Source organism: Zosterops lateralis (assembly GCF_965231275.1).
Source record: "Zosterops lateralis genome assembly, chromosome: 17".
NCBI lineage: Eukaryota > Metazoa > Chordata > Aves > Passeriformes > Zosteropidae > Zosterops > Zosterops lateralis.
In genome coordinates, this window is record NC_139777.1 from 12,378,933 (window position 1) to 12,402,586 (window position 23,654).

At 44.1% G+C, this 23,654-nt stretch overlaps 2 protein-coding genes across 3 annotated transcripts in view; both read left to right on the forward strand.

Annotated features, from left to right (window-relative positions):
• The window catches only part of GCN1 (GCN1 activator of EIF2AK4), a 38,190-nt gene extending 35,657 nt beyond the window's left edge, over positions 1 to 2,533 (forward strand). For both annotated transcript variants that reach the window (XM_083874007.1, XM_083874008.1), the window contains exons 57-58: positions 1,049 to 1,267; positions 1,825 to 2,533. In XM_083874007.1, coding sequence (XP_083730133.1) covers positions 1,049 to 1,267; positions 1,825 to 1,950 — 345 coding nt within the window. In that variant the 3' untranslated portion in view covers positions 1,951 to 2,533. The remainder of the gene's footprint in view (positions 1 to 1,048; positions 1,268 to 1,824) is intronic.
• Positions 2,534 to 7,000: 4,467 nt separating this feature from the next.
• RAB35 (RAB35, member RAS oncogene family) lies at positions 7,001 to 21,803 on the forward strand. Its single transcript, XM_083873766.1, has 6 exons — positions 7,001 to 7,088; positions 10,758 to 10,808; positions 11,573 to 11,696; positions 18,331 to 18,455; positions 18,543 to 18,667; positions 19,189 to 21,803. Exons 1-6 carry the CDS (start codon positions 7,037 to 7,039, stop codon positions 19,315 to 19,317), a joined length of 606 nt encoding a protein of 201 aa, XP_083729892.1. The 5' UTR covers positions 7,001 to 7,036; the 3' UTR covers positions 19,318 to 21,803.
• Positions 21,804 to 23,654: the final 1,851 nt, after the last annotated feature.

Genomic DNA, 23,654 nt, shown 5'->3' on the forward strand with positions numbered 1-23,654 from the left:
TCTGTGCTGATTCCCAAGTCTGATTCTTAAAAATGCATTGTTCCTTTGCAGTACCAAACAGCTGGCAGAGGAGAGTGTGAGGAAGCTGTCAGGTTTTTAAGATTTTGAAAGGTCAAACAGCCTTTGCTAGAAATATATCAAATACCAAAACTCACCTTACCTGAGAACACTGAAGTTAACATCTTTTTCAGTTCATTTCAATTTAAATATTTTTCTTCAGAATTCCTTTATTGGTTGTTTGCTTCTTTTGGTGTGTGGCTGGCGTTTTTTGTTTAGTTGTCTGCCCTCCCCAAACCCCATCACACAGCTGAGTATCCCTCTTGGTAGACAAGGATAGATAGAGAGGGGTGATGCTGCAGCATGTTACATTTTCAGATTTTACATTTCTTTGCAGTTTACATGAAAAACTACCAAACATACCAAGTTGACATGATACAGGCCAACATTCTTCAAAGCAGACTTTTTGTTTGAAATCCAACTTTTCTATATTAATGTAATAGTATTGTGTTAAAATATAAAATATCACACTTGCCACAAAACCTTTATTACCATATTAATAGTGCACTTGACATTCAGGTATTAGCTTTCATGTTTTGAATGGGTTAAGATTAAAATACAGAACTCTCGTTCTTTGAATTTTGAAGTGAAATCCACTGTTAAAATGTAACCAGTATTCCAACCAGAAACTGGCTTGGCTGTTGTTGCTGAGTGAGTGTGTTTGTAGAGGTGCTGACACTATCAGCTTTTCTGCACTTCGTGGTCATTGTCATTTCCTGTGACAGTTGAGATGAACACGTGACACCGTCATCAACTACATATTTAGAAATTTTCTATTGAAAAATTGTCTTGTTCTCAAAGTTTGACCTTCTCCTACACAATTTAGTCAGACTAATTGGTAACAAGTGTGTATCTTGTGTACCTGTTAGTTGAAAACTGTTTGCTTTTATTAGCATGGTTTTAAATATTTTAATTAGAAAATAAATTAGCAATTGTTTTAAATACATGTCCTTCATATATGTGAATGTAAATGTATCTTTGTCTCCTTCAGTGTCTTCAGAACTCATCCAGTGACATAAAGTTAGTTGCAGAAAAGATGATTTGGTGGGCAAATAAAAGCCATCTTCCCCCACTGGATACTCAGACAATTAAACCAATTCTCAAAGCACTTCTGGACAACACAAAAGACAAAAACACCGGTGTAAGAGCCTACAGTGACCAGGCTATTGTCAACCTTCTGAAGATGAGAGCAGGTGAAGAAGTGCTTGAGGTATGAGACATATAAATAAATCATTATTGTTGGTAGCAAGGCTGTGCCACCTCCTCCTGCTTTTGTCTGTATGGTACTTGCAGCCTCAGAATGTGCTGGAAGTTCTTATGGAATAGATGAAGTGGGACATTCCCATTTTCATTTAGATCTTCAGCAGCATTCTCATGCTAAGCTCTGAAGAAATCAGCAACACCTGTTCTGTACAGCCTTACAGTGCAGTATTAATAGAATCGAGGCATTTAACACACCCCCTTAACCCTTGCCTGTGGTGAGTTCCCTCAGCCGGCAATGGTAGTTCATTGCTTTGGTCACTTGGATGATCACAGTGGTGCTAGGGAGTATTTAGGATAGACTGCTTCATGCATCCATTTCCAGACCTGTTTTCTAAGTCTGGCCTGCTTTTGGATACTTCCCACATCTGGAATTGTAAAGCAAGGCGAAGACTTTTGGGGTGTTTGACATTTTAGTTGATACAACACATAAGGCACTTACACTCACTCTGATTTTGAATGGCATGTTGTAAGGAGTTGGTAATTGGTGCTGTCTCCCTTCCACAGTCAGTTTCCAAGATTCTGGATGCTGCCAGCCTGGAGCTTCTCAATGAAAGCTGCAGGAGGTCCCTGCGGAAGCTGGCTGGGCAGGCTGACTCTGAGGAACAGATCGATGACACAATCCTGACGTGATACAGCTCCCGAAGACCAGGAAACACTGAACCAACCGCTGCATCAGCATTTCAACTCAAACACCTATTATAAATGTTTTCATTTTTGAAAATGTTAATTCTGATGGGATTTCATGAAAAGGACTCCCAGAGAGTATTTTAGTATCAAATATACCAGAATAGCCTTAATTAGACCCACACTAGATGAAAATTAAAAATTTGGTCCCCTTTTTGAAACAGATAATGCACAAGAGACAGACATACTAACCAGTACTGGTCAGCCGTGGCCAACTGTGAGACGTGGCTAGAGCACATCAGGCTTAAACTCTGGTGACAACTATTTCCTTTCCAGGGTCTGTGAAAAAACTCCAATACTGGAGGTATTGTTGGTTTTTCCATGCACCCTGGGAGGCAGGAATAGAACTCAGTGAAAGTTCAGTTATATTGTTTCTGTGTACTGCTAACTTGCTGCTTGTGATGGTTCTGAAGACTGAAAATCCCTGTAAAACCGAGTATTTAAATAGCCTTAGAAACTACAGATGCGAAAGGGGGATTAAATGCAGTCTGTTTAGAGAAGGAACATTTAATAAAGGCTCTGACTTTGATCCTTCTGATGTAAACTGTTCTTTTTACAAATTCGTCAACAAACTTACACTGCGATTTACATTTCAGACCTGTTTGTAGAGTGGACAGTGCTGTGATCTGTGAAAATCTTTTTGCAGAACTGAGGCAAGACAGGGTTTAAAGCCAAGCCAGAACTGACATTTAATGAAATTTGTAAGTAGTTACTCCTGTTAATTTCCGAAGTATTTTTGACTACAGAAAGCTTTTTAGTTACCCAATTTGCAAAAAGTCCTTTGTATTTACATCTTCAAAGGCTTCACAAGATACTTGGCATTAGATTTTTTGGCCAATGAGTAGTGCTTCTCAAAGAAAGTATTTTATTTTACTTGGCGACATATATCTCTCTTGAAAAAAAAATTACTATTTCTACTATATAATATACTAGTATACTAGTAAATTATATTTACTAGTATATGTGACTTAATGGAAACAGTGGAAATCTTGTTGCAGAATACCAATTTTTAGAAATGAGCTTTACATTCCATGTAGACCAATAGTTAAGTGAGCCTTACCTATTTTATGAAACTCACAGAATCTGGTTGCACCTGCAAAGCCAGAGCAAGATTTGTTATTTCATGTGGGTGGGGGGAGTGTGTGTGTAATCTTCCTTGCTTGTAACATTGCATGGCTCAAACCGTGATGATGAGAGAACACAACAGTACACATCATAAAATTTGAGAGCATGAAGTAAAACCCCATGGGAACACACATTCTGCTAGAAGCAATTTTCTGATTGTTATGGCAGTAGCAGCAAACAAAAAACCATTTTTATCATACTAATGCCTCAAACCACAAGATACAATCGTGAGCAGGTGTTTGGGAGTGTTGTGGTTTGTTCTGGTCAGAAATCCAAGAATCTGGCAAAAGGTTCTTGGTGCTGTGCTGTGTCAGTTCCCAGCCTGTGGTGTAGCGTCCTGACAACAGATTTGCTGTAGGAGTTAGAGGAAGGAACTTGGGAAATCAGCTATTTTACGCTGTACCTAAGATAGGTTCAGCTCCTGCTAAACCATTCCTAGCTGATTGCCACACAATTGTTTATCCAGCATTCTAGGATGGAGATTCCATAACCTCTCTATGCCTTCTATTTTGTCACATGAACTTACCAGACTGTCAGAACTCACCTCATGTCTGAAGAAAGAGAGTTTTCCTTGCTGCTACTTGAGTCCACTGCTGCTTGTCCTGTTCCCACAGACACTGAAAACAGTTCATTTTTGCAGCAATTGCAGCATCACTTCAGTGTCGTCACCCCTGGATGAAATAAATTTAGATTTTCTATGTATTTTCTTAGAGATTTACATGTTTTCTAAATTTCCACTGCTGCCCCTCATGTTTGTTTCATTCTGACTCCTCTTTGCCTCGAGGTGTCCTGAGAGAGCTGTTTTGCAAGCCTCACATAACAAACACAACTGTCCACTCCAGCACAAGCTCTGGGTGTTCCTGTGTTGCAACACACATTCAGTTTGTGATCAGCTATGAAGCCAAGCTACAAAATTACTCTTTAGCTAATTATCCCTGATCTTGTATTTATGCACTGGATGTGTTTCTGCAAAACTGCAGCACTTCCCAGTTGATCTGATGGAAGCTGTGTTTGATTTCATCACACTTAGCTGCATTCTGAAGGTGGGTTATAATTCTGATTTTTGTCTTTCAAAATACTTGTGAATCTGAAATCATCTTTAAACTACATATTTTGCACTGAGTTAGTAATACTCAAGAGTGAAAACTCCACTAAATGCTCTTAAAAGATTGGCAGCTTGGGGCACTGGAATGAGTTTCACTTTTGATGAATTAGCTGTGCTTTGGGATCACAGGAACAGCAGTTAAACCATGCAATGCAAAAACCTTTGCCCTGAAACACGTATAAAATTTGCTGCCATTCAAAACCTACTAGGTAGGTGTCAGAAAGCTCGGTGATTGTACTGGAATCACTCACTTCATCACTGCAGCCAGGAAGGAATGAAAAAATGGGGTTTTGGCTGTTTCAGCTCTTGATCATGGGCACCTTGGCTTACCTATTCTGATTCCAACTGACGTTTCACATAAACATGGGAAAGAAGATTATATGTAAATGAAGCCTTTATTATTAACTTGTTCATTTTAGCCAGTAAGATCTTCTATTATTTTGATGATTTGTATTTCCAACTTAGGTAGCAGCAAGTGGAAAAACTCATTCATCTTCCCAAACAGCACCTGAATTTCTGCACTGAGCTTAGTTGTTCCTGAGAGGGAGGAGTAAAAGGCAGGAGCTCACTTGCACTTGTGGAGAATATGCTCATTTTTCATTCACAATGAAACACTTGATTTGGATTTTGATAGCTACTTTTTGCTGAACTATTTATACACTGCAGTAAAATATATCAGAGATAAAATACCCGTAATTTTTGCCACAACATGAGATCTGGTAAATTGATTGTGCCAACTTGGGAGACTAAAGAATTAATTTTTTTTCTCATTTCAAATGTCTTAAAAATACCAGTTGTCAGTAAAGGATAATTTTTCCCTACAAGTGATGGTAATAACATCTTTGAACTGTCAAGCAACTGTCTCTGAGTGACAGCTGAACAGGGTGTATTTCAAGAAGATCAAAAAATAATTTATGAGAGAGGTTTAAACTTACAAGGTGCTAAAAATTACAGTGAAAGAGAGACAAATGTAAAAGCATAAAATATTCAAATATTTTGATTTTTTTTTTGATTAGTCACAGTTCTTACTGTCCATTTTATTTGGTAACATCACGACATCTCACACTTTTCACAGGCTGAGGTTTCATGAGCTTAAAACCAGTGGTAATAGGAGTCACTGTCATTTTGGTTTTCAGCTGTTTTTTTGTGTGCTGGGTTCAAGGGATTTCCCTGCAGCTACAGTGTCCTCAGTTACTCTGGTGGTGCTGGGTTGCATGATGGGCAGTGCTTGTCTGGGGTGGGTGATATACATATATATACATATACATATATACATAGTGTGGGTGTGGCATCTAAAATGCAGGAGTTGCAGAATGAATGTGAGCTGAAGGTCACAAGTGGATTCCAGGATGTGAGGACCTTGATGGGGTGAACTTTGAAAACTATAATACGTTTCTGAAGGTCAAGATGAAGAAAGGTTTATAATTAAGTGGAACACCACCCACTAGACTAGGTTGCCCCAGTCCCCACCCAGCCTGGCCTTGGACACTGCCAGGGATTCAGGGGCAGCCACAGCTGCTCTGGGCACCCTGTGCCGGGGCCTGCCCACCCTCACAGGGGACAATTCCTTCCTAATACAGACTCATTTATAATCTGGAACAATCAAAGTTCTTTACTGCTAATATATCTCTTCCCATCTGAATGACAATGCATGTTAGTAAGGTTTCATTAAATAATTCAACTTGATCTCAGGAGTTCAAGTACCAGCAAGAATGTGTTTTTTAGAAAAATATAATCAGAGCAAAAGCCCAGCACTTTTCTTGTGCCATGTCTCCACTTAGAAGTGGCAATCGCCTAAAAAGTGACCAGAGTCTTGCAGAATTTGTGTAGTCAGTGTCTGTACAACTGATAACAAAATCAGTCAGGCTGCTGGATGACTGTGAGTGCTTGTGAACTGCGATGTGGGCTGGGGACGGTGCAAGCACAGCTGCTGATGGGCGTGAGGTTAAGGGCCTTTCCTGAGCCATACACAGGCACATCTCTAGATTAAAAACCCCAGGAATTTAATTCCAGACTGGCCTGACTTGCCAAGCCTGTGACACACACCTGGGCATTTCATATCACCGCTGTGGGGCTCCTCACCTGCGGCCTGGACTGCGGTGGGAACTGTTCCTGTACCTACACAATATCGCTCCTTTGGAGCAGAGCTGGGAGCGCTGGGTCTCCCTCACGCCTTTAGTGCTTTCCTGGGGACAGCGTCGCTTTCTGCCGCGTCCGCATACGAGCACCTACGGGAACTGGGTGGGGGACACACTGGTGCCTGACGGAGGTCTCCCGGCGGCTGGGCACGGCACGGGGGGAGGAGAAGGTTCCCGTGGAGGTTCCCGTGGAGGGAAGCGGGGCGCGGGCGGCTGGGTGCGGGGAGAGGACAAGGTTCCCGTGAAGGTTCCCGTGAAGGTTCCCGTGAAGGCTCCCGTGGAGGGAAGCGGGGCGCGGGCGGCTGGGTGCGGGGAGAGGACAAGGTTCCCGCGGAGGGAAGCGGGGCGGGGGGCGGCGGGTCCCTCACGCTCCCGCCATGGCCGCCGGCGCGCGCCACCCGCCCCAACCGCCGCCCCCTCCCGCGCAGGCGCGGGCGCGCGGGGAGCGCGAGGGCGCGTCCGTTTTCCCGCGCAGCCGCGGGGCGGGGCCGGCGCAGGCGCGGCGGCGCAGCTGGCGGACCCTGGCGGCGGCCCCGCGCATGCGCGGCGGCGGCCCCGCTGTCAGTTCCGGCTGTTTGTCCGGGAAGTGGCTCCGGCCGGAGCCGCCGCCGCCCCCCGCCCCCTCCCCCCCGCCCGCTCCGCCGCCCGCGGCCGCGCCCCGGCCATGGCCCGGGACTACGACCACCTCTTCAAGCTGCTCATCATCGGCGACAGCGGTGAGCGCGGGCGGCGCGGCCCGGGGGCGTGGGTAGGCCGCTGGCGGGGTGGCCGCCCCTCAGGCCGTGAGGGGCCGGGGTGCGGCGGCGGGGCCGGCGAGCGGCGCGGGGGAGTCGGGGAGGGGCGGCCTCCTCCGCCCGGGGCACCCGCGGCGTTCGTGCTGCCGGTGCCGCGGCGCGGGGCTGAGCCGGGACCCCGCGTTGGGTGTGAATGGCGGGGCGCGTTCGCTTGGGCTTCGGGAGGTTTTATCTGATAAACCTGCGGAACTGGCTACCGCAGGATATTATGGTAAATAGCTTGGCTGGGTTTGGGAAAAGGCAGATTAGACACGTAGAAGTCAGGACAGCACCGGCAGTGCTGCCGGCATCAACCTTGGCGAGTGCATGTTTTGACGGCGCCCACTGATCTGTTGCTGGGATGAGGAGGGAATTCCCTTCCCCTGTGACAGGCAGTTTAGAGATCGATGGGAAGGGCTGGCTGCCCTAAGGACTATTGTTTCCAATGTGGCAGCCAGTACGTTTTAACAGCCATTATTATCTTAATTATTCCTTAAGCCATTTTCTGTGCTTCAGCCTGAAGTCTCAGTTCCAGAGTTGCTTTTTTAAAAAATTAATAAATCATGGAAGAGCTGGTAGCTTTGCATACTTTTCGTAATAGTATAGGATGCAAATACCTAAAAACAGGAGATAAACGTGTAGTTTGAGGTTTTTTGAAAATCGACCTTTAAATACTTCTGCAGCAACCTCAGAAACTTCTGGAGGGCTGAGCGTGTGAACTGTGCCACTGTCTGGTGCTTTGGTCTGGGCACATAAGAATTGGGACTGGGAAGATTCCTGCCGTCGGTGCAGCTCGGTGTTGGTTGCACTCCAGCAGTTTAGAGTTGAATTTCCATAAACTGGAGAAGGGTGCATCCACCCTCTTCTTTTAGCAGAGGTGTGGTCCGTGGGGCGGCAGGTCCTGGCATGCAGCGAGGCACAGCTCTTGGATGAAAGGGTAATGTTGCACGATCTTGGCAGTTGTCACCTTCAGAAGCTTTAGCTTCATGTAAAAAATGTTCCATCCTACACTAAACTGTGTCTGCATGAAGGGATCTAAGGAGGGAGACAAGACAACAGCTTCAGAGCAGCTTAAACCCCAGGCAGTTCTGGGAGCCTGTGGATTATTACAACCAAATGCTGCATTCTGAGTTGAGCAGTAACTCTGTTGCTTGCTGATGGGTTCCAAAACTGTTCAGGCAAGATAAACAAGATGGTAAAAACTCTGAGGAAGACTTCTCATTTTAAACAATTAAATAATTTTTCTCAGCTCAGTCTTCTTTAGCAAAATCTCTATTAGTGTATCCAGTGAAAGGAGCGTTGTGAGAATTGTCAGGCTGCCTGTGGTTTCTCTGCTGTAATTAAATCTCACCATGTAGTTGGACTATTGATTTTTCTTTGGTTTTGTTTTTGCTAACCCCAACAGCAAGGCTTTGTCCCTGCTTTCACAAAACAGTTTGCTTGTCTTGTTTATTGACATTTTATTCCCTGCAATAGGAAGTGGACTATTACTGGATGGGATAGTTCTGTCTCATCTGCTTTCCCCTGTATGCAAATCTGTCAAGAGGGTAGTAGGTTTGTGTGTTTTTAGAACAGGTCATCTTGAAAAGCTGCTGGTGATTTCAGCTGTGCCAGATATTTAAAAATAATACAGACGATCTGTGCTCTGCATCTGCTTCTTTAATTCACTCTGCCATTCAGTAATCTTGTCTGACACTGAAATTTACTTTTAACTCTAATTGTGCAAAGTCAATAGGCCTTTTTGTTTGTTTGTTTTGTTTTATTTTATTTTGCTGTCTTCAACAAGCTGAAGGCCCTGTGAGCCTTCTCTTCAGATCTTCTCAAAGAGCTCTGTGTGGGAAGTGTGGGGTCACCCAGAGTGTGGTTTCTCTACGCGTGAAGAGTGTGGGTCAGAAGCAGTGTTTGTTTAGTGAGATCATTGTCACTGGGAGCATGTAGAACTTCCTGAGTTTGGGAGGTTTCTTCTCTCTGGAAGCTGCCAGCGTGCTGGGAGCAGTGCAGCCTATGCAGTGGAGGGCAGTGTGACAGAGCAGTGTCATGTGCAGCTCTGCAGCATTGCCCAGGGCTGGCCGAGCTCGGGGATGGTGCTGTGGTTGGTCTGACAAGTCTGCAGGTTCTGGCACCTTCCTGCCTTTCACTGAGCTGAAGGCCAAGGCTGCTTGGTCAAGGAGCACAGCACTTGCTGCTGAATGAAACACTCTCATTTTCTCTTAGTTTTTTCTTTTTCTTTGTTGACTGGTATTTGCAGAGCTTTAACTATTGCTAAATAACCAGGCCTCTGTTAAAATACAGGAACTGTTCTGCTACCTTTTTTGAACTCAGAGGTATTGATTATATGTGTGCTGCAACTTTGTGTTTATTAGTTCCTTTCCTCTTTTCCTCCTGAGCTTGGTAGCAATGAGAAATGAGCATGGCTTCTCCAGATGGCTGGTGATCTGAACTCTATGCAAATGAGACCTGGCTTAGTGTAATCATGCAGATTTTAGGTTGGTTTTTATTTTTTGTTGGTAGCTGTTGTCACATGCCAGCAGCTGAGATCTACTAGAGTTCTGCATAGCCTTGCATAGGTCTTCTGTTAAGAAGAACTTACAATTTATACATCATCAAAATAATTACCTTGAATAACTTCTACCTGAAAAGATTTAATAGATAATTACCCTGGCGAAGCTGAATTTCCTATTCATGCCATAGCAGATTTATTTTGGGGAGGAAAGGTCATTAACAGCAGAAATGTAATGCAGAGATAACAATGTGGAGGCATTTGGATACCCAGATTCCCTTAGGTGGGTGTGCAGGAATGAATTTCTTACAGTTCTTGTCTGAAGCACTGTGAAAAAATGCTTCCCTGCAACTGGGTGTGATCAGGGTGCAAACAATCAGTTATGAAAAACCTGGATGAAATGCTGCTCAAAGCATTTAGAGAAATGTTTCATGGAACATTTTGGCAACAGGTACAGCTTCAGAAAGGTGTGTGTCCTTCTTGTTAGATGTGGAACAAGGCTGTTTTGGATGGCAATACAGGACAGTGATTCCCAATTCCTGTTTGGTTTAGGCTTCTGTTAGACTGTGGCCATGCTAATGTGAGCTTTGTAGTACTGAGCCCTGGTGTGATTGTCAGAGCAGTCCAAATTCCACACAGAATGGAGGTAGGCAGTGGTGTACCTGATGTCACACATGATGTGCAAGTAGAATTCAACAGAGTGCTGAATTCAGAGCAGTGTTCTGAGCCCTCGTTAATTCACAGGACATGCTCAGCTTTGGCTCTTTCCCTAGCAGATATAAGTCTACTGATTGCAAATTTACATTTAGTTATTATTCTTCTCTGACCTCTTGAACTGACCACAGTTCAGAAGCTGCTCTTGGAGGGTTTGCTGAGGGCTGGAGGAGGGAGGACACAGGTCCCCCCTCCCTGCACTGCTTCCAGAAGCATCCTGAGTCTTGGGGGTGACTGTGCTTGGCCAAATCTCCAAGGAGTGTGTGGAGATGAGCAGTCAAGGTGGGTGGTACTAAATGATGTGCTGATTTTTGTGCAATGGATGGGTAAAACACTGTTATATTCCCTGACCCCCAGGATGACTATATTGAAAGATTTGCTGTGTTTGTTTGTCGTAGGTGTGGGCAAGAGCAGTTTGCTGTTGCGCTTTGCAGATAATACCTTCTCAGGTGAGTGGTTTGTTTCCTTCAGTAAGTGCAATGCTCTAGGTTTGCTCCAGTGCTGCTGCTTCGTAAGGAATCTGTGTTTGCCCACTGATGGCTGTGCTGGGAATGCATCCTGCTTTTAACTTTGCATCTCTTGGTATGAGCCTGTACAGGCCATCCTGTCTGATCTTCACTCACTGCTGGAAGTCCCTGAGTATTGAAATACTGAGGTGGTTCCAGAAACAGCTTAGGTGGTTTAGGTTATGCTGTACTCTCTGCAGACTTCCTATTAGCCATTTGGGATTTAGATTGATTGAGTATTGTGGTAAACCACTTACATTTGTGATATAACCAATTTATTGGGAGGAAACTCTTAGAATAGACTGTATTCAAAACAAGTGTTTGCACAAGCATTTAAAGCAAAGTGTTGTCTCAAAATTTTCACAAGTGAAATGCTCTCATAATTACTGTCTATTTCTTGAGATATTTGGGTGCATACTCTTAATCAATGGGATAGAAAAATAATAATTTTATTTTAACACTGAGCTTTTAATTTTAAAGGTTGCGTGGAAGAAGTGGTTTTATGGCTGGGGAAAAAGGCTGTTAGCTACAGATAAAAATATGCAGATCAGCATGATATAAGCCATTTTAAACAGTAAGCAGATATGGGGAACTTTGTTCTCTTGTCCAGTCTGAGAGCTGCTGCCAAGTAGTGTTCAAGAAGTGTGCTTTGGGACATCCAAAATAAACAAGACCTAAGTTCTCACTTACCCACACTTTCCCTCCAGGCAGCTACATTACCACCATTGGAGTGGATTTTAAAATCCGGACAGTTGAGATCAATGGAGAGAAGGTGAAGCTCCAGATCTGGGACACGGCTGGCCAGGAACGCTTCCGGACTATTACATCAACGTGAGTAACACTGGCCTCTGTGCTGTGTGGCTTTGGGTCTGGAGCTCGTAGTCCTGAGTTGGGATTTAGATATTCAAGTGTTGCAGTTGATTAACTAATGATAGCTGTGTGGTCTGTACAGTGAAACTTCTCTCAGCTGTGTCAGAACAGACTGTGATGGTGATGTTCTGGCAAGGTTTGGAACTGGGATTTCAGAGTTTCTCACCCTTCTATGCATTCCTGTGGTGGCTTTGTCTTATTCCTGTGCTGCTGGTTTCCACATGGTAGAACTGGAGTTACTAGACTGCATATAGTAGACAATTTGCCTCTGTACCTGTCCAAGTTCACCCTCTGACTGAATGCACTGAAGAAGCAGAGTGCAAACCCTCTGTCAGTGCCATATAACTAATGAACAGCTTGGAGATTGAAGAGTAGGATTTCTGATCCCTGGTTTTCCTTTTGGACAAACGCTTTAGCAGCTATCTTTGTGTGGAGTTCTGCTGAAGCAGACGCCCACATGATATTAACCTTTTCCTTGGTTGGAATTCAGATTTGAGCTCATTGTCCTTCTGAACAGCGTGTGCAGAGCTTTTCCTGTTCCTGAAGAAACCACACCTAGAGCTGCGGTGGTGGGAGCTAAGAATAAAATGTGTTTGTAAACTGATTGCAGTAAAGGTGGACTCCTCATGGGGGAAGAGGAAGAAAAGCACTTGGAAATAGAACTTTTGTTTCTTTGGGTTTTAACCAAAATAATTCTTGAAAGATCCATGTGTTTCACTTGGTCTTTTATGACTCACTTCTCCTTTGGCTCTTATTTGAGAGGAGGATCATTTTCAGCTGATGAACTGATTAATTTACTCAGACCTGAAAATAATGAGATTGGTTACATCTGTGTTATGTCTAAAGCACTAGAAATGCCAAAGTTGAACGTGACGTGTGCGCCGCCCCTTTCCTCCGCACTCCCATACGGATATTACTGGGTCGCTTCCATTGTTTCTTAAGTGTTCAGCTTGAAAAAGCTCAGTTGCCTCTTGTAGGGTTCCTGTGTGTGTGACATCACTTCTTGTTTGAGCGCTGCAGGCAGCTTTGGGAAGGAAGTGGTGAGGGGGAGGCACCGTGCAGTGCTGCGGCCCTGTCAGCTGTGACAGGCGGGTCCAGAGCCCCGATTACTGCTGAGTCAGCAAAGGCCCTTCCTGTTTGCAGATTCCCGACGCGGCTCGGGGCTCGCTAATGAGCATTGGGTCGTGGGGCTGATGCCAGCGAGCTGAGAGAGCCATGGTTTATCCAGCACTGAGCAGGGAATACCTGCAAAGGAGGATTCCCTCTGCCACAGGGAACAGCTGCGGATTGGACTTTGCGCAGTGTTTTATGGAAGTTCATTTCTTGATTAACATCTAAAATAGATAAGCTGAAATGGTTTGAGGCATTTGTGTGCCTGTTGGAACTTGGCTGCTACTTCCTTTTGCATTGCTTTTTACCCAAGTGAGATATATTGCACTTTGGGGGCAGCTAACATTTTGGGGTTTCTGCCTTAGCTCTGGTAGTTACAGACTCCTCCATTTCAGCTGTGGTCAGGGAAAAAAGATCTGCGTTTTTTGCAATTCTGTGCCAAGAAATTCATGTGTCCAAGTGCATTTTAAGTGTTGAGGAAAATGCTTTGGGAATGCTGGTTATAGTGGGATGAGAGTGCCTCTTGCTAGGTTAGTTGGCTGTGCTTGTCTAGTGTTCCTAATAATATCACCTATAAAACCAGGCGATAACAAGAGTTAAATTTTGGAAATGGTTCTGGCTGGCTTGGGTTTTTTTCTTTCATTTATTGGCAAAGTAATACTGTAACTGATTTATTTTTCCTAAACTGACTGACAAATCAAGTAACCTTGCTTGTTCTCACAAAAGGGCTTGGCTATCAAATCATGGGTGGAGTGTGAGTGCCCTGTCAACAGAATGTAGTAGTCTGCCTGGTCTTTGGCTAGATTGAGGTTTAGACTGAAGTTAAGAATATAAAAGGTGTTCCTTCAGTATTACAGTAGGTCAGGGAGTCCCTTTACAGTGAAAGGCAGAGTTCAGATTGATGTTGAGCCAAGCCTGGCAAGCAAGCCTGAAATTAGAGCCCATCTGGTAATTACAGTAACAGGTTGGTAGTGCTGCTGTGTGGACTTGGAACTGCAAAATGGTAGAGGTGGTAGGAAGTTAATAGTGGAAAATTGGGAAACATTAAAAGGTTGTACTAGTTTGATTTCACTTGACTGTAGCTACAGTCAAAAGCTGAAAAGCAGAATAAAACTGTTACGGAACAGAAATCAAGTTGGTCTCGAGTATTTTACAGAAGCTCAAGAAAATGAAACTAGATCACAATTTCAGACTAGGAAGTATAAAGGCAGCTGGTTTTATTGTCTGTTAAACGTGGAAATACTGGGATAGCTGGTGCTTTCTGGCAGGAGAGGCTGATCTGTGTGAACTTGGTTGCCATGGAATGTCATCCAAATTAAATTTGATTTAAATTCACCAGGGATTTAGCATGCCAGGACGCAGCTGTATTAGCAGGAATACTTAAAATGCATGAACAGCCAGTCCCTGTACTTGATTTCCTCTTGTAGACAGGACTACTTTGTCCTGATTCAGGACTGTGGGTTTAGGATTCAGGCTTTTATATAATAGTTGTCAGATGCCAGCTCAGGATGAATAGTGATAGCAGAGGGACCTTCTGCCATGGTTTCCTGTGGAATGGCATGTTTGAGGGAGGGATAAGATCTTTGAGATGACAGAATTGCTGTGTCTTGTAAAGCAGATATGACTAAAAGGCTCATAGTTAAAAGACTGGTCTGACTGACAATAGATGTGCTTCCAAGAACTTGAAAGAAAGATGAGTATGAAACCAGATTATTAGAAGTCTTTGGAAATGTTTAGAATTCTAGATGAATGAACAAATGAAGGAAATGTTTGTTACAAAGTAGTGAAATATGAATAGAGAAGCTGGATTAAACCAGTGACCTGTCTTTCATATTTGGCAGTTATATGTTTTCCTGAAAAAAAACAACATATGGGTCCTACTGGACTGACACAGTGTCTCTTTTAAATCTGACTTAGCTACTGCTGTGCTCCATGAAACTGCTTGTTATAACTCCAGATGTTAATATTGGGAAGCAATTGCTAGAGGAAATATGAGAACTTTCTCACTGGTTTCTTGCAGCAGGGAATGCCCCAATGAGTGGCAAATGTTCCCTCGTGTTTCCCAAGGAATGTTACAGGGGGATGCAGGTGGCTGAAGGGCATGTTGAGTTTGGGTAACCCCCAGTTTATTCTAGTGGTAGAACAAACAATAAGGTGTTTATTTCAATTTAAATGTTGGCTTCTTTAAAGCCTTTTCCACACCTAAGCTAAATGTAAAGCCTCTAGGTCTAGGGAACTCTTCCAGCTATATGGGAGATTGTTGGCTACTACCAAGCATCCAGGGGTGTACACAGGTCAGGCTTGGTTGTCTTTCACCTCAGGAGGATACTTTCATGGATACTCTTAAGGTGAATAACTGATCTAGAACATTTTTTTCTGTATTTTATGAAGATATTTCCACCAGCAGATGCTGGCATTGGGTGTTTGCAGAGTGCATGGCAGAGCACACCCACCACACGGAGGACAGCCAACATCCCTCTGTGACTGAGAGGCTCAGATTGAGGACTTCAGGTCTCTTCTGCTCTCATTTCTGTGGTCTCCATTTCCCCAAAAATGTGGATGGGAAGGAGATAAGACATTCTTTCCCTTGTGTCAAAGTCTCAACTACCTCTTGGTTGCCAAAAGCACAAAATTTACACCTACTCCTCCCTGAATGCCAAAAGCCCCATCTGTTCTCTACTCGCCAAAGCCCACAACCTGTTATAAAAGCAATTCTGCACTACATCATTCTGGAAGTTGAAGTATGGGATAGGATAAATCAGATTTTGTTTTCTAGTACTGTCCTGCATTTGGGGTTGGTCGCTGTACTTGTTAAGCCTAAAATGTTACCAGGGATGCAGAGCCATATCTAACAACTGATAGAGAACAGCATGACCAGCTTTTTGAGAAAAAATGTGTGCTGTGGGATTTAAGAGTTAGAGAATAACAGGTAGTCATGGTCTTATCTCTCAGGCTTATCTCTCTTGGTAATTACAGCCAATAGAGAAAATGACATTTGAGTGTAGATGAGGGGTTGGCAACCTTTCTAGAACGATGTGCCAGACAATCTTCCCTTCCAAAAATAGAAGCAGCGTGTGCTGGTAGGCGCTCAGCAGGAGTCAGAGGTTGCTGTCTTGCACAAAGGAAGCTATTTCTGTTCAGGTGGCTGGCAATATCAATGGCAGGAGCTCCAAGCAGGGTTCTCATTGCTGTGGTGGTCCCTGCTGCAGGATCCAGCCCACAGCCCTCATCCCAGGAGCAAAACCCTGTGGTGTTGACAATGTGTCAGGAGTGGGATCGGTGCATGCTGCCTGCTGGCTTTCCACTCCCCGACATCAGATGCTTTGCTCAGAAGAAAACGTAGGTGTGTGGGCAAGGTAGGAGCAGCAGGATGCTCTGCTGGGCCCTTGGCTGGGCTGGCAGGGATGCCAGCCTGGGCTCGGTGTGCACACAGAATGAAGCAGCTCTGCGTAGGTGCAGCTGAACCACCGCACTTCTCTAAGGGCTCAGTGTTGTCTTGGCAAACACAGTGCTCAGTGTTGGTGAGGAAGTGGTGGGTCAGCCTGAGGGTGCTGAATTAAAAGATTATTAGGTGGTGATATGGGAGAGCTTGAAGATTATTGATTTATTGTTCAGCTGTGGAGAAGTCCAGTGTGTTGGTAGGATTGGAGATCTTTCCCTTTCTGATGTTATCACACAAACAGGATTCATCAAAATTCAGTGTGCAGGGCATGCTAGTGTCAGGAGAGGATGGGTTATTTTTGCAACATGTGGATTCAGGCCATGGGCTGGCAGGGGCTGGCTTTTCCCTCTAGAAGATCCAAGTTGTGAATAAAGTTGAGTTGTAATCAAGTAAAGCACAACTGCAGTGCTGTAGCAAATTTTGAAGTTGTTGGAAGAACTGACTGTGAATGAACTAGAACATTTGAAAGTGCAGGATTTCTTCTGGGCTGGGAATAAGTAATTCCTACCTGAGTTAGTTCTTGCCAAGGGAAGTGAATGTGCAGCACAAAACATGGCATGGGAGAAGTATTTGAGTGTCTTCTGCAAGTGCCCAGACAAGCAGTAGGAGCAGAGTGTTCTGCTGCAGAGCACCCTGGAGGAGCACTGCTGCCCAGGGACTGCTGCAGGGGGATCAGGAGAAGAAGGTGTGTGACTCTGGGGGTGATCTGCCTCTCTGCAAGTCTGTCTGATGGTGTATAAAGGCAGGTGGCTTCTCTTGAAGAAGGATGATGGATTAGCCTGGAGGTGGGAAGAGACAGTGACTTGCTTAAGCACTTCAGTAGCAAAGTGAGCTGAAACTTTGAGATCTTCTCAAAGGTGTGTTTGGGTTAGCTTCAAAGGCTTTGAAGTTCAAAGGTGTGTTTGCTGAGTTGCAACAATCAAAGAGGAGCAGAATGGTCACAGTGGAAATCTCTGAAGTCCAGTGGATGTACTGCAAGAAGTGCTTGTGATAAGACCGCAAGGTCTAGGAATGCTGTCACAATTTAAGGGAAAATCCTCAATTTTGTAAGCTGGTTTTTTGAATTTGTTTTATTAAAAAATTAATATTGATCAAAACAAAGAGGATGAAAGGAAAAGAATAAAGCTACACATAGTATAAAAAATGGATCCTGATGAAGACCTCACTGTTAATTGTTTCCTGTTTAAATTACTTCTTATTTTTTGGGTCACAGTTGCCTAATTTGCAATAGGGAATGTACCTGCTAGCCTTGTGATTGTGGCTGGAAACTGAGAAGGTAGAGCTTGCTGATTTTTTATTTAGCATTTTCATAAACTGTCTGTCTTTGGTACCTTTGTGCAGGTGATAATGTTAGAACCTGAATTCAGATATTTTTCTTGCATATCAGACTTGTGCATCATCTTTTAAAGGTGCCAGTTGCCCAAGATTAATGGGAATAAACTAAAATAAAGCTTATTTTTAATGGCTAAAGGTAGCAGAGTGTATTGAATGCACATATGGAGTCGATCTGTTGAGTGGGAAGGTGTGATCAGAACACAGTCGCTCAACAAGACAGAAATTTTTGAGAGCTTGAGAGAACTGTGACTGAAGGTTGAGTATATTTGGAGATCTGCTGAAATTTTAGTCTGTAAGTGATCGTTCACAGATAACAGAAATCTGCAAAAACTTGATGTGGTTTATACAGCCCCAAGGTTCACATCACAGCCAGTTCTGAGGATGTGCTGGGAGTACCACTGCCTTTGGTCCTGTAGCTGGAAAACAACATTCATCTTTGAAGGTCTTGGCAACCTGAACAAGGAAGATTTTAGAAGTCTTTGGACTTGGAAACATATTTGTATAGAGTGAATGAGCAGGGAGCTCTGCAGTTTTGGTGGAAAAGCCTGGGATCAAGCTGTTACAAAAGAGCTACATGAGTCTTAACAGAAAGAAAAGGGGAGCACTTGATTACCATAGCTTGAGGATTTGCTGTGAACCCTGTAGAAGTTCAGTGGAAGAGAAGGTGATACCCTGAGTTAACATTTGCTGTCCTTTTGTGCCCCACAGGTATTACAGAGGAACACACGGGGTCATCGTTGTTTACGACGTAACGAGCGCAGAATCTTTTGTGAATGTAAAACGGTGGTTGCATGAAATTAATCAAAATTGTGATGATGTCTGCAGGATACTAGGTAGGTATTAGAGGAGTTATAGCATCTTAATTAGTGGCCTGGCCTGCTGAAATACCAAACTGACTTTTATTCTTTTTCCTTTTTTAGTGGGCAATAAGAATGATGACCCAGACCGAAAAGTGGTAGAAACAGAAGATGCCTATAAATTTGCTGGGCAGATGGAGATCCAATTGTTTGAGACCAGCGCCAAAGAAAATATTAATGTGGAAGAGGTAATATAATATTCAGAAGAGAAGAGATAACATGATTTGGGGAATAATGGTGTGGGAAGAATTAAAAATTCCATTCTCCCATTGAGAAAGAAAAAGTAAGCTTGTATGAGTTGCAAGTAGTAGATAAAATGTCAAAAAGAGACATTCAGCTGTTTTTAGAAGAGCTGGGGAAGCAAAATGAAGGAGCCTACACTGCATTTTCAGTAGCTTTACAGCTCATGTATTAGGCAGGAAACACTTGAAAATGCTTGCAGGAGGTAGGACTGCCCAGGCTTCACTCCTGGCCTCAGTTGACAAACTGCCCTGGTTTTTAAAAAGGGATAGTGGTACTGTTTAGTTTGGGAGTGGGTTGGGAAAAGGTATTGGATTTCCACTCAGGCCATAGTGGGTTGGGGAAGGTCTCTGAAGCATTATTGAAACACACAGAAAAGGAGAATGGCTTCCAAGGACCAAAGAGCAGCACCCCATAGGAGCCAGCCCAAATTCTGGGGTGGTTCTGACCGTGCTTGTTTCTCTTGCAGATGTTTAACTGCATTACAGAGCTTGTCCTGCGAGCAAAGAAAGAAAACTTAGCGAAGCAGCAACAGCAGCAACAGAACGATGTGGTGAAGCTAACGAAGAACAGTAAAAGGAAGAAGCGGTGCTGCTAATGCCCCTTCCCTGCTGCAGAGACTCTGCTCTCAGACAGATCAGCCCCTCCAGCTAGACTCGGGCAATTCCACTGGGGCAGGCTTTGGGAGGACTTTCTCAGTTTTGTGCCGTTATTTAAAGATTATTTTTTCTCCATGTTTTCTATCAAGAGGCGCTGGCACCTTACCACTGCAGTGCCAAGAAGGTATCGGATGGAATCTTGCCCCCCTCTCCTCCCCTGCTCATTCCAGTGCGCCTTGTAGACAAGAAGGACGTTGCCTACCAAGTGGACTAATTAACCCAAGAGTTTGTATATAATGTATATTGCTTTAACCAGCCTCGCCTCCCTGTTGTCGCTTTGGCTTCTGCCTTCTTAATGTCAACCAATCATGGACTGCAGAGTTCATCTTTTTAAAGAAAAAGTTTAAAAGTTCTTAATTTGAGTTGGCCCCGGGTTGGCAGTGACTGCTTCCTGGGGCCTCCAGCTGCATTTCTGTTGGGCTCCAGGCTGGCAACTGGTGCCTCTGGGGCCCCTGGCTTCTCCTGGAGTCCCAGGCTTTTCCTGGGGCTCAGGCTGTGTTTTTCTAGGTACCAGGATTGCAGGTGTCACTGCTGGAGCCTGGGGTTTCATTTCACCAGCCCCTGGGCTGGCAGCTGGAGCTGCTGCTGGGGCCTGGAATTTCAGCTTGCCATCATCCAGATTTGTGGCTGGATCCTTGGGTTTCACCTCTGTGCTGCAGCCCAGCTGTACCTGTGCTCTCCTGTAGTTTGTATCAAGATACTGGAAAACAAACTGACCTGCAGAAGTGGGATTTGTTTGGATAAAACCTTTTTTTTTGTTGTTGTTTTTTTTTTTAAAGCAAAGTTTAACAACTTTGACCTCTGCTTCTGGTTCTGCCAGTGTCCTAAGTGAGGGTCCATTTCTTTTGAGAAGAACAAAAATCATGTGATTCTGCCAAAACCCCCAAACTTCTCCTTGTTGCCCTGTCCACAAATAGGCAATCTGAACTTGAATGTGAATTTTGGTGGCAAAGCTTTTGTTTTTAAGAGAGAAAAGGCATGAAATAAAATCCAGCTCTTCTTATTGATGTCCGAACATGAAAGCTGCAGAATCGTTCCCAGGATTCTTCTGTTAGGAAGGAGGACTGCTGTTTAATGCAAAGAAATGGAAAGCTTGCTTGCTTGGGTTATGTGGTGGTGGAGGATCACACTTGGAAACAAACTGGGCTTGCTGTGCTCAGCAACATTTTCCTGGCCCTCGTCAGCCTTTCTGGGAAAACAAGGGCTCACTTCCTCAGCCTGAATAGATGTAGTTAAAGCTGGAGAGTGTATGTGTGTGTAACTAAAATATCAAATGTCTGGGCTGAAAGGACATGTCAGCACCTGAATTATTGCCTAAATGATATTAAAAATAATTTTACCTTAAAAGGCATGGAGGGTATGACTTCCTTTAAGGCCTTGAAGGTGGACAAACTCCATGTGCCAGTAAGTGGCCCTATGGAATTTCTGGCCTTAGTTTGGTAGGATGTGATTCACTCATGTCTATGAGCTTGGAATCAGCCCACTTCTCTCCCTCCCTCCCTCCCTCCCTCTTTCCCCAGGAGAGGCTACATTTTAATCACTTATTTTGCCTGCATTTTTTTAGATTTTTCAGGTTGTGGTAAAAGCCCTGATCATACAATCACATCACAGTCAATCACTTTAAAAAGTTTTTTCCGAAGTGCAAACAATGAATGTGTAACACATGGGGTTTTTAATCAGTTCAGGTGCTGGGGATACGTATCCAGCTGCCTTCACCCATCTCTTCACATATCTTATATTGGTAACCCAAGAGTTGGAGTGAGCTGGGATGACTCTGCTGGAGTGAGCTCTGATCACTGTAAGACTTGAGTGGCTGTGGGAAGTGGTGGCTTAGGTCACACCAGTCCATCCTGTCTGCTCTCCAGTGTGGAATGTGGTGTGTGCTGGGAGGAGCTGGGCCAGCCCCTGGAGCTGTTCAGATGGAGGGGCCCAGCTGTGTTACTTTGGGAATCTTGTTGGTAGCTGTGTGCAGATCTAGGAGGGAGTAACTTCATATAGGCAGAAGTAAAGAACATGTCTGAATTTACTGGAAATGATGCAATAAAATGAGGAAATGGTGCACCCAAGCCTGGAGTGTTCTCTTATATGGATAAATTGGTCCTCTTTGAGTCCAAGTTTTTGTGGCTGTGGTTGGTTGGAATTCTGTCAGTCCAGGTCCAGCTTTCTGGCTTAAAGTGGGAATCTCTTTTTTTTTTTTTTCTTCCCAGAGCTGGCTGTAGAGGAGCAGTTACCTCTGCTCTTGCCATCACTGTTCAATTGGAAGGGGTGGGGACCGTGTCTCTAGTGGTGCTGATGTGAAGTTTCCTAAATGTTGAGCAATGGAATGTCTAACTGGTTTGCTAGGATTATTTCTGTAATGAAAGTTTCTAATTATGCTTTTTAAATAATTTTAAAAAACTAAAAATAAAGGTTACAAGCTGCCAAATCTTTTTTTTGAGGCTCTGTTTCCTCTGCTGTCCAGCACCTGGAGGTGGAGGGTGGCAAGCCAGGGGTGAGCTCTGCTGCTGAGTGTAAAAGGTTATTTCCTGAGAGGCAATATTAAAAAACCCCATAATTCATGCTTTCAAATGTTTAGTTGCTGTTTTAGTTTGAATGAAAGAGCAAGGTGGAACTGGTAACTTATTTCTGTGTGAAGTGAGATGCCTGTGATTGTGCTGTAATCTTTTGTCTTTCTGCTCAACAAAAGGTATTGAGTGAGCTTTGAAAGCTCCTCCTCCCGAGGTGACTAAAAAGCATCTGGAGTCTCTCCTCACTTTCCCAGGAAATTAATGTGTGTTTAATTAATCTGTGCAGGAACTGCAGCCGTGGCTGTGCCCTCAGCATCCCCTTGCCCCGCCCAGGCTGCTCCTGGGGAGTGGGATGGAAACCTGTTCTGGGAAACCTTTGCTCTGTTTGTGCCCTTCTGGGAGGAGTAGGAGGAGGGGACTCCTGGGGATGGTCTGGAGCTGCAGCTGCTGCCAGCTGTGGGTGTGTCACTGTCTGTGTCTGCTGTCTAAACTACTTCCACTTCGAGTCTGCCTCTGTAGCAGGGCCAGTAAAGGACACAAATGATGGAAGGTGGGATGATGTACCCACCTTTGTGTTTTCCTGTGCACCAAGAGATACAAATGTTTCAAATGTTTTTGCCCTGGCCCCTTCTCTCCTAAGCACACACAGGGGCTTTACCTGGCTGAATTGCTTGGGATGATGCAGCACCAAAGATGCCGTTGGGTGTTAAATGACAGTTCAAAAAATGAGCTTGTTTTGCAGCTGGGGACAGTAAAGTGAGAGCTGAGACAGTATCATATAAATGATGTGTTTTATTCTGAAGAGAACTATTTACAAAAGAAGCAGAGCATTGTTTTTACTAAAAATATGCCTTTATAGATCTTTATAATATGTATCTTATAAAAACCATACATTTATTTACATGACTGCTACATACAAAAATTACAGCACTGTGGTATATGTACATATCTATAGGTACATTCTTTCTGCTTGTCCCTGCTCTGTGCTTTTTCCCTCTCAATCCAAGGGAATCATTGCTGCAGCACCCAGACACTTCCTTTCTTGGCTTTTTGGTTCAAACAATCTTGCTTTTTATAGCCGAGTGGGGAGTAGAGAGTTTGCCTGATGGAGAGGCATATCTGGAATTCACCATTCTAAGTAGGACAAGTGCATGTGGCCCTGCCTGAAGCCTCACTTCCTGCTCTCTGTGCAAAATGACTCTGTTGTCAGTAACTTTTTGATTTACTGTTCATCTCCATGGCAAGTTGCTGATCTAAGTTTGTATGAAGATAAAGTGCTAGTGACTTGCCTTTCATTTACATTTGTTCCTTGTTTACAGTTGCTTCCCTTGCAGAATTTAGGAAGGGGAGACTGATCCCTTTTCCCTCGGGCTGGCATAACAAACATCTGCCCAGTCACCTGGTACTCAGCTGTGGGAAAGACCTTTGTAACCTTAATCTCAGCAGGCATCTCTTCTCTGTGCAATATTTGAACAGTGACTGTGCAGCACTACTGTTTCATTTACCATTATCTCAAAAGCAAGGCTGAGAGTTGTGTTTAGAGCTGCTGATCCCACTCCTTAAATCTCCTTTGGGATCCTGAGTACCTGCTGGATTAATGTGCTTCCTTCATCTCATCCCCTGGAGCCGCTGTTTCCTTTACACCGTGTGTGTGTCCTGGAAGAGTCAAGTACCACAAGTGAAGTGTCTTCTAACCAGCACTGCAAGGCTGATTCCAGGCTCCTGGCCATGACAGGATACGAGTGTGTTAATGACAGCACAGGGTGAAG